General features: G+C 39.0%; 1 protein-coding gene across 1 annotated transcript; it reads left to right on the top strand.

Moving 5' to 3' along the window:
- Nucleotides 1-1,187: 1,187 nt before the first annotated feature.
- On the top strand, nucleotides 1,188-8,243 carry LOC131234693 (V-type proton ATPase 16 kDa proteolipid subunit). Its single transcript, XM_058231624.1, has 3 exons — nucleotides 1,188-1,381; nucleotides 1,465-1,750; nucleotides 7,928-8,243. The coding sequence occupies exons 1-3, from the start codon at nucleotides 1,303-1,305 to the stop codon at nucleotides 8,058-8,060; spliced, it is 498 nt and encodes a 165-aa protein (XP_058087607.1). The 5' UTR covers nucleotides 1,188-1,302; the 3' UTR covers nucleotides 8,061-8,243.
- Nucleotides 8,244-11,438: the final 3,195 nt, after the last annotated feature.

Genomic DNA, 11,438 nt, shown 5'->3' with positions numbered 1-11,438 from the left:
AGGACTCAGATTGCCCATAGCAAACATGGCTAAATGTAAATGCTGCAGCCAGTAGTGCAAAGTAAATATTTCTCCAAATAAAACCATGTTTTTATCATTTTCATCATTGACACTTGCACATGCCACTTTTTTATTAAGTTTTATAATTTCTAATTAAGATAATTTTACCTATGATGCTCGAGGCATCTATGCCCAAAAATTGTAGGGCTAGCATGTAGCAACGTTAAATCATTTTAAATGTGAAACTTACCTTGCAAAATTATAATGCAAATACCAAATCTGCTGAAAAATCCTAATATCTAATTACTGGACAATCATTATTTTTCATATCTAACCATGCAATAAATATTGACTAATCTGATAGTCAGTTAATTAAACAAGCCTAATTTTTATTTTTATTTATGAGAGCCACAATCTCATAATCAGATTCCTTGAACAATCCTCTGATTACTCGACAATCACACATACACCAAGAAGCCTAATTTTGATTCATCGTATATCTAAACTACTTCAGTGGATCCAGGCTGGTGTATCCCTGACTGTGGGGCCCACCTTTATCTATATTACTTAAATCTATGCCATCCATCAGTTTTTACACGTCATTTTAAGTTTATGGTGCAAAAAATGAAGCAGATCCAATCTTAGGTACACCACACCACATAAACAATAGTGATTAAATACTTGCCATTAAAATGCTTCTTAGGGGCCACCGGAATGTTTATTTACCATCCAACCTATTGATAAGGTCACAAAGACATGGATAAAGGGACCACTCAAGTATCAGCTTGATCCAAAACCTTCGTCCCACAAGAAGTTTTTAATGGTCAATCACCACTGTTTCCTATGGTGTGGTCCACCTGTGAATTGGATCTGCTTAATTTTTATAATCATAAAATAAGCTTTCAAAACGGATAAACGGAGTGGATGTGAGTTACATAAATCAAGATTGGCCCATCCACCGAATTCTCGGGTGCAGAAGAAACCCCTCAGCAACGTGGGCCCAAAGCGGCCACCCAATGTCATCTGCGAACTAAGATTTTTCGATAGTCCGCAGATCACCAGACCTATAATACCGCATCCCGACAAACCTCGCACGATGCCACGATCTCGTAAATCCTCATTAGTCTGTGGCCATTTTCGTAACTCAAGCCCAAATCATCCACAATCACAATCACTTCCTCCGATTTAATCTTTTTTCAATCTTCTCTTTCTCAACCTTCTCCTCCAAACACCCAAAAAACTAGAAGCAGCAGTCGGTGTAGAAACTGAAATTCTAGGGTTTCCAAAAAATCTCTTCCGAAAATGTCCTCCACTTTTAGCGGTGACGAAACTGCCCCTTTCTTCGGCTTCCTCGGCGCTGCAGCGGCCCTCGTCTTCTCCTGTAAAAATACCATATCCTCCCGATCTATCCCGTCTCCTCTTTTTAATGGCCACGATCTCATCTCTCTCTTTTCTTTCCTGCAGGCATGGGGGCCGCCTACGGTACGGCGAAGAGCGGCGTCGGCGTCGCGTCGATGGGCGTGATGCGACCAGAGCTCGTGATGAAATCGATCGTGCCCGTTGTTATGGCTGGGGTTCTTGGAATCTACGGTCTGATCATTGCTGTGATCATAAGCACTGGGATCAATCCTAAGGCGAAGTCGTATTATCTTTTCGACGGATACGCCCACCTGTCATCTGGCCTTGCCTGTGGCCTCGCTGGATTGTCAGCTGGAATGGCGATCGGGATCGTTGGTGATGCCGGAGTCCGGTAATGATCTCTCTCTCTCTCTCTCTCTCTCTCTCTCTCTCTCTCTCTCTCAATTATCTTTGTAATTGGTACGGATTTTGAGATCTTAGGGTGATCCGGACCGTTTATCTAGTAGTCCCCACCTTGGACGGGCCATGTTTCAAAACTCCTGTTGATTAGAGCACATCGTCATATCCATATGTATGTCTTGAAATCTGGACGATTGTTTTCAGCTCATCTTCGTATTGATGGCTAGATCTGTAGGATTTTTTGTTCCGTGATGACATTCAAGAAGCCTGCTGAGAAACCGCTGTACTCCTTTCGTTGATTAGATTTTTTATATTAGTATTACTCAGACATGGATGTGGAATTCTGGAAAAATGGATGAGAACTTAGATCTTTATATTTACAAGAGCTTCTGTTTAAATTCTTCAACGATGCATTTTGGCATGTTGGAATCTCTTGAAATTATATTTTGGACATGTAGATTTCGAAGATAATAATCTTTTATTGCAATCTCTCACATCTCACCAGAAGATGATCAATTCAACAGCAAGAAATTAATTAGAACACTGGTAGGAGAAATCATCATCTTTGATTGCAATCCCTCACACTTCACCTGAGGAAGATCAATTCAGCAGCAAAAAAATTATTAGAACACTAGTAGGAGAAACCATCATCATTGTAGCCTTCCCTGAGCAATTCTGGTCGACGAATTGTCTTTCCATGAACCTCAAGTTATGATCGAAAATATATGTGAATCTGTTTTTAAGAGGATTTACATTACTCCCCTTATATAATTCCCACCATTAATTGTTCTTTAAGTTCACCGAAACATCTTTATTTAAGTTGCTGCCTTACCTTTTCATCCTTGCTGCATTTGCAGTTAGGTGCTAGGTGCATGCCTCTTGCCAGGGCACTGGGCAATGTGCAAGAGGCCAAATAAGTGTGGATGGGCTTGGTTCGCATTTGGTGCAGTCCAAGGGCTAATCACAACCCATGCGATTGGCTGGGTTGGGCTGCAGCAAATCATGTAAGAGATTTGGACACATTAGCAATTTTTACGATGCACTGCAATATCGCAATGGCAATGCATTGCAGTGACACTATCTTGCTCGGGTGGTAGACTCACAGGAGTTTCAACACCCGGTCAAGGGTTCGAGTATCCATAGGTGGTGAAATTCCACCAGCGTGAGTGTGTGGGGTGTGCATGCGTGTGTGTGTGTGTGTGTGTGTGTGTGTGTGTGTTGATGCCTATAGGGACACTATTTTAGAAACTCAATTATGGTTGATTTTAAGTAGGTTTGAGGAGTCTTTTCTTAGTATGGTGTATCCAAAATGCGGAGTAATTGTCAGGGAACGTTGTGAAATAATCAAGGGATGAAAATTTTCTAGTTTATGGTTGAGATTGATTAGGGTTTGTATCGATTCTCTGGAGATACATACATGCATTGTAGTAGATTTCTATGTGTGCTATTGATATTTCGATGGAAATTTATTTGGAGAATAGTTTTCTGTTCTTGACATGCTATTCCATTCCTAATTTTGTCTTGGCCATGCTTTAATAATTCTTCTTTGTATGTTTTTGTTTAAATCATGTTTTGAGCCTAGATCTATGCAGATCTGTAAATTTTCTTGAAATCAGAGATATACCTGTGGAAGATGTGAAGTTAAAATTCATGAAATCTTGATAATTTTTTTAAAAAAAAAAATTAGAAATACTCAATTTTAACTAGTTTTTTTTATTCTTTAGGATATCTTGCTAAAGATGTGTAGCTATTAGAAGTAGAACTTTTGATTTGACTGATTTTATAGATTTTTCAAAACTTATTAAAAATTCATATTTTATTATTTTAAAAAACCTATTAACTGAATATTGTTAATTTGATTAGTTTTAAAGCCTTTTTGCATGATTCCATGCCAGAAATTGGATTTATAGGCTTTTGAAAAATATTTAAATATTATCTTATTAAACAATGACCATTTGAGATATCTTTAGTTGACAATTCATGGAACCTAAGAGATGGAAAGGATGTTACTCATAGAATTCAAGCTGTTGGAAGAAGTGGATATTGCATTTGAGTATTATGTGATAGTTGCGTGTCAATCAAGCCAAAGGGAAAATTTTGTATGATTTATAGGACAAAATGTTGGGAAGCATTTTCACGGGATGAGTGTGGCTGTAATGATGATGTTGAGATGGCTGAGTGGGAAGACAAGGATAGAATTCAAAATGAATGCATTCAAGGGAAATTAGGAGCATCACCAATAAAATGAGGAAAATAGACTTTTAGATGGTTTGTCCATGCTCAACAGAGACCAAAACTATTGGTTAGGAGTGAGTTGGTTCAAGTTGAGGGCTCTAAGGTCTAAAAGAGCAGGTTGGAAGCCCAAAACGACATGGGAGGAGGTAGTACGAAAAAGACTTAACTTATTTGGTTGGATTCTTTGGGAAGTAGTCACTTAAATTTTTTATATTTAGAAATGGCTGTTAATTCTGCAAAAGACAGCTATTGTCAGCTTCTATTGTTGTGTTTGATGATTGTTAGTAAAGTTATGAAGATACAAATGGGTGACAAAGGTGTTGGGAAAGGGTATATAGGAGTAGGCATAAAGTGAAGTGTGAATGTTGTTAGAAGATTATTGATGAAGGGATTACTAGGTTTGAAGCGCATTTAAGACGTGTTTGGGGAGATGGGGATGCACAGATATCCCAATAGAAGGGATTACTAAGTTTAAAGAGCATTTACGGAATAAGAAAGAGACTTGATAACTTATGGTTTAATAGTTGATATGGTCCTTGAAAAGGTGGAGTAGAACATGATTCGGGTAGCCAAACCCGCTTAGTTGATGATTATGATGTTGAAAAGTTGTTATAAACTTATTCCGTTATTCTTCGAGGAATATACAGAAGATGGTAATTTCCTACTACTATTGCTGTGTTTTATAATTATTAGTGAAGTAATGAAGATGCAGAAGGGGTGATGAAGATGTTGGTTGGTTGCATGGGTAAAGGGTAGATGAGAGTAGGCATATAGTGAAGTGTAAATATTGTTAAAAGATTATTGATGAAGGGCTTACTAGGTTAAGGAGCATTTAGGGCATGTGTTTGGGGAGACATGGGATGCACAATTATTCCAAAAGAAGTACATAACGAGTTTAATGTTTGTTTCTAAATAAGGTCGATAAAGAAAAATAAATAAAAAATTGAACAACAACATGCAGTGATGAGGAAAGATGATGATAGCACTAGTGATGAAGTGGAGATTTTACCTGTGGACGGGGCTTATTGTGAGTTGTAGGTAGTACGAGCAGCAACAACTTCGTAGATTTGAAGGATTTATGAGATCCTTCTCAATGCTTATGGTATAGGATTATGCTTTTAGGGCAAGGAAATGTTGAGTTCATCACGTGAGCTTCATGAGCAGGGCACTATCAATAAGGAGACTTGAGATTCCTTAAGGGTGAGTTCTAGAAAGAGGAGGTGACATTGTAGACTAATCAGTTCACGATATGGGACCATTCAATAATTTAAAATTTTGAAAAATAAAAAATAAAAAAATAAATCCATCAACTAAATGAAGTGTAGTGAGTTTAAGATGTTGTTTACAAGAAGGTTGATAAAATAAAAATTAAAAGTTAAAAAAATAAAAAGAGCAAAGATGATGATAGCACTAGTGATGAAGATGGTGATGGTGATGTTAGAGAGTTATGTAGGGGGCTTAGTGTGAGTTATGTAGGCAAGGTACTAAAAAACGGTTTCATAACAGTAACAGTGGCAACCGTTACATGTTATGGGACTGTAACGACTGTTACGGATAAATGGCCCTGTAATGGCCATTATGGGGCTGATACATGTTTTTTTTTTTTTAAATAAAAAATAATAAATAAAAAGAGGCCATGATGACCATTGTTGAATACCTTGGTTGTAGGTAGTACAAGCAGCAACAATGGAACTTCGTATATCTGGAGTGTGAGTTGAAGGTGGAGATGTTAGTTGCGGATGGGGCTTATTGTGAGTTGTATGTAGTATGAGCAGCAGCAACTTTGTGGATTTGGAGAATTTATGAGATCCTTCTTGATGCATAAGTTATAGGGTTATGCTTTTAGGGCAAAGAAATGTTGGAGTTCATCACATGAGCTTTGTGGGCACTTTCAGTAAGGAGACTTGAGATTCCTGATGAGTGAGTTCTAGAAGAGGAGGTAACATTGTAGGCGAATCAGTTCACAATATGGGACATTCAATAAAAAAAATCCATCAACTTTATGATTAGTTCACGAATGGTTTAAGGAGCTTTAGGCCATGTGTTTGGGGAGACACGGGGATGCACAAATTTCCCAATGAAGTATGTAGAGAGTTTAAGATGTTGTTTACAAGAAGGCTGATAAAGAAAAGAAAAGGAAAAAAAAAAAACATTGAACAACGACATGCGGATATGAGGAAAGATGATAATAGCACTAGTGATGAAGTTGGCGATGGTGATGTTAGGGAGTTATGTAGGGGGGTTAGTGTGAGTTACAGGCAAGGTACTCAAAAATGGTTACGTAACAATAACGGTGGCAACTTTTAAACATTATGGGGCCTTGATGACTGTTACGGAAAAATGGCATGTAACGGCCCTATAATGGCCATTATGGGGCTGATACATGTATTTTCATTTTTATTTTTATCTTTTTAAAAGGCCATTATGGCCCGCATCATAACCGTACCGTTATTGAATACCTTGGTCGTAGGTAGCACGAGCAGCAACAATGGAACTTCATATATCTAGAGTGTTTACGATATCATTTTCAATGCATGGGGTATGGTATTTTGCTTTTACGGTGAGGAGAAGTGGGAGTTCATCACATGCATGTGAGCACCATCAATGTGGAGTCGTGCCAAAGTTCTATGTTATAATGCTGAGCAAAGGACGCTCTTTATCTATAGTAATGCTATCACACCCCATCCGTCATGTTCATGATCCACACATGTGCACAAGAAGATAACCAGATGGGGACCCACTTGATCATACATGGCAGCCTAACAAAAGAGCAGTATCCTTTCTTGTTTCTTTGTTAGAAAAATACTTGCTTTTAGTATTTCCTCTTTGATAGGTTTTCTTATTTTTTAAAAAGTCAGAGATTGTGCTAGTGTTCTTTTAGGGCCCGTTTGGATACCACCAAATAAGTTACTTTTTCTAGTTACAGCAGTAGATAAGTAACTTATTTGAGATTAGTGAGTTTGGTTTATGATCAATTATAAGTAGCTTTTTTATTTAAAGTTAATCACTGCAGTTTAATAAGTAGAAATCAAGATAAGCTACTTACGGCATAAGTAGCTTACCTTAAGGAACTTACAATCCAAACGTCCCCTTAAAAGGAAGAAACCTTGTATTCCTCTCCTTATTTAGTACATAGAATATACAAGTCTACATGATAAAACAGATTTGTGATATTTCTTAGCACAAATCAGAGATACATCAGTAGCATTGAGGGGAATTGTGTGATCTCTAGTGCATGACTAGAGGCTTGTCGAGCTTGCTTACATTCTTGTTTCTTCTTCCATTTGCTGTGTGGAGTCTCCTACACTCTTATTTGTGATTCTTGATCATTCAATCTGGTATGTGGAGTTTCATTTTGGCAATCAGTTTCATTCTTTGAATTTAGGTGTACTGAGTAGTCAAATGAGTTCTAAATGGATTGGCTTCTTGTTAATGGCTCAACCTATACATAGAAAACCCCTATGATGAAAACTACCATGTTAGATCGGGAGGGAGACAGGACCGACTTATATAATGGGAGGAACAGACGCAAGCTTTTTCTGTCAATAGCTGACCAAATAACTGCTTTTCTGACCCCTCAGTGATGGATCCTCCTCTTTTTTGGGGTTTGTTTAAAGTTATCATTAACTATATTTGGTCATATTCATTTGATTTGAATCAATCTAAATTTGCCTACATGTTGTGAAAGCATCACCGTACCATGACATACCCAGATTACTTTTTAACATTGTCATGTTTTGTCTGTTACTTCAAACTTTTAAATCTAGAAGTCTGTGCCCTTAGCCATATATGGGTATTTAGTCGTTAAAATGTATGAAACTCTTTATTTTTTATTTTTTATGAAATATGGCGAAACCAATTGTTAAGTCGTAACTGTTGAAGAATATGGTTTTACGCGCCATCTAACAACTTTGTCTGTTCTTGTTACCTGCAGGGCCAATGCACAGCAGCCGAAGCTGTTTGTGGGCATGATTCTTATTCTCATCTTTGCCGAAGCGCTTGCCCTTTATGGTCTTATTGTAGGCATCATCCTCTCATCTCGAGCAGGCCAATCTCGAGCTGACTAAGAAATGCCAAGTCATCAATCATCTTCCTGGAATCTCGTGGCATGTCTCTATGTAGAACATTGAGCACAATTGAATTAAGTTTATGTTTTACTTGTCTGATTCTATTTGTGATTGAATTGAAGACTTGTATGTGGGGGAGTCTGATTCTGTTTGCTATTTCTTCCCTTTAATGACATTTTTCTACGAGTCTGATTTTTGTTTGCGATTTCTTCCCTCTAATGACATTTTCGACTTCTTACTGGATTGTTGAGGTTGAAAATTGCCCATTGCTTTGTTAGGTGGCTTTCTCAATGACCGAAGCGCTCCTGAATCTCCTGCATGTCAAGCCATCATGTCATTACAGATTCTTCCCTGATGTGAATATTTAGTAGGGTCAGTGTTGATCAGTGCCTGCATTTTGGAACCTGACATCATTTGGCATTGGAAACCAATAGCCAAACTTCACCATCACTGAACCGAGAGGATGGGCAGTAACAAAGTTCTGCTATTGGTGTGTCTTGTGCGCGATGTTTGCCTGGTGTGTATGACTTTGCATATAATGAAAATGATGTGGCAAGAACATTAGCCAAGGGAATCGAAATGGTATTTTCCAGCATAAACACCGTGGTGCCTGTTTGGGTGCAACTTCCGTGGAAGGGGTTTCTTATTACTTTGTCGGACTATTTTTCTGATAACAAATCAGATTGGTTTTTTGTGAGTGGACTCACAGCGTCTGTTTCAAAAAGTGGGGGGTCAAATGGGATTTGTAAAAGTTAATCTAATCAGTATGGAAGGCTTCCATTTGGCTATGCTCCACCCTCAAATGGACCCCATGATTTGGATGGCTCCGATTGGGATGTGGGCGTTGAAGAGTTATATCAACCTACTAATGCTAGCTAGGTTTCAACCGATTCCCTTGGGATCCTCATCAGCAAATGCATATTTTGCTGATTCGCATGATGACATGCATGTGGGGAGTGGCGCCAGATATTGTGATGGATAAAGGATGCAATCGGTCATGTTGGCAAGATGGGAATATCTTACGATGACTGAAGAGGACTTAATCACCTTGTTGGAGCTCGTGGAAGTGAGGAATCTAGAAATTCCAGACTGATCAATAGATGTTAGAAGAAGAGGGGTAAAGGTGGTGCATCAATGATGCTTTTTAGCTGGGATGTGAGGGGCGAATGCCCATAAGATTTTTGATTCTGTTTGAAGTGGTAGGAACAAAGACAAAGTTGCTCTTGATGCAGTGGGATTTGCAGGAGGCATAGTGTAATATGAGTCACAAAGGTGTGGTATAAGGAGTGATGTAGAGATCTTTATTATTACTATTATTATTATTATTATTATTATTGTTTTTAGTGCTTCTAGAGGACATGGTGACTGGCTGCAAGTGAGTGGTCACAACAGTTCATGGGCTGAACCAGTCAGCTCCACGTTATGGGTTGAACTGGACTTGATTTGCAATAGTGTTTAGAGGGAGATTTTAACTTTATAAGATTCACCTTTTAAGACATTGAATTGAGGTGGCATTACAGGGAGCATGAGGGACTTTTCGGATTGGGTTGACACGAATAGGTTGGTGGACATTCTAAAGGGAAAAGTTTTAAGTTCAGCTAGACAAGACACGGGCAAGTAAGGGTTGTTAAGTCCAAACTCGACAATTTATGGTTATCTTCTGCTGAGGGGTTCCCTCTAGCGTGGTGGAGGGGACTCATCACACCTTTTATCTGATTACTGTTAGATAATTCTAAAAGTAGATGAGGAGGATTGCGGTCCAAGATCATTTTGATTCAAGTTGATGGAGCTTGGGGTGGAGAGATTTTCAAAGCTGGTGGAGTGGTGGAACTCCTTTACAATGGAGGGATGTGCAAGTTTTAAATTATTTCAAAAACTTAAATTACTAAAAGGCAGAATCAAGATATGGAAAAAAAAAAAAAAAAAAACAGAGGTGCTAGGGAAGTGGGAAGTAGAGGTAGAAATTGTTCTTCAGGATATTTAAGCTCTTGACATTTGATGAGGGGGGAGTGTTGGAGGAGAAAAGGCCGTAAGCGTCAAGCTCTCCTCAAATACAAGAACTGGTTAAAGGAATATGAAATTAAGTGGCGGCAGTGGTCTAAAGCAACGTGACTCAAAAAAGAGGACAAGATTATGAAATTCTTTCATGGCATTACTACTTACTAGTGACCATCGCTGGAACTAATAATATTCACAACATGTCGGTTGATGGCATCAAGGTCGAAGAAAAATCTCAGGTATGTGATGTCGTAAATCAATTATATAAGAAACTGTTCACGAGTGAGAGGTGGGAGCGGCTGTGGCTCACTAACTTGTCATTTAACCAAATATCTAAAGCAAAAGCTAATGACAGAAGTTTTGGGCTAGGGCTAGGGAAAGATGGTTTTCCTATGGAGATCTTTCAGCTCGTAGGCTCGAACTCAAATTTGGCTTGAAAAATCGTGAACCCAAGCTGCTACCAAGCTGAGCCAAGCTGACCAATCAGGCTTGAGGACCGAGATGAGCTGAGTTCAAAGTGGGATAGCCCGCTGGCCAAGCTAGGCCAAGCTGTTTGGGCATTTAAATTTGGATTTCCATTGAAAGATGACTTGGCAGTTGGACGACAAATTCCAACAATTCTTCTCAGACCCTGCACATGCCAAAAATTGCACACGTGTGAAAGATCCGAGGTATTCATCAGGTGGGGTCAGGTGAAAAGACATCCCAGGGGGTGCCCTTGCACGAGAAAGAGAATGTGCAGAAAAGCAATTTCCTTGTTCTTGGGTGGAGCCAAACACCATAAATTTAGCTTTTTACATGGAAAGTGATTCCATAAATCATTTCGGCCTATCCAAGCAACCTCCTCAGGAAATGATATCCAGTGGTCAGGATCCTCCAGCGGGCCGGATTTTTTGGCCAAAGGCATGTTTACATGGAGGGCTGTATCCACTGAAAAAAAAAAAAAAGATATTTAGGCATGAGATTTTTAAATTTTTTATTTTTCTGTTGCTGTTGTTGTTGTTTTTGGTTGGGTGTTTGGGTCACTGCCTCTCCAAAGGGCAACTAAGAATTGTAAAGATCCAACTTGAGGAGATTTTATGGGCTTGGCCCATCTATGATGGGGGCCGTCAGATGAATGGCTTGGATAAACCAACATGGCCCCACATGCACAAACTCAGTGCTCGACAAGGAAGTATCCTGTAGTCACAAACAGGTACTCGTTCTTAAAAAACGAAATCAAGGTAACAGCTTCCTCACTAGAGATTACCAACAGACCAGACCAGATGATTGGACCAAAATGACTCGGGTTGGCTGCTTGAGACTTCTTTTGTTTCTCTTCATTCATTCCAATGTAGGAGATTTTTTCGCAATGGGGAACTCAAGGTGGGGGCCATCATA

The sequence above is a fragment of the Magnolia sinica genome, chromosome 19, assembly GCF_029962835.1.
Source record: "Magnolia sinica isolate HGM2019 chromosome 19, MsV1, whole genome shotgun sequence".
In the NCBI taxonomy this organism is placed as follows: domain Eukaryota; kingdom Viridiplantae; phylum Streptophyta; class Magnoliopsida; order Magnoliales; family Magnoliaceae; genus Magnolia; species Magnolia sinica.
This window is presented reverse-complemented; position numbering and strand designations above follow the sequence as displayed.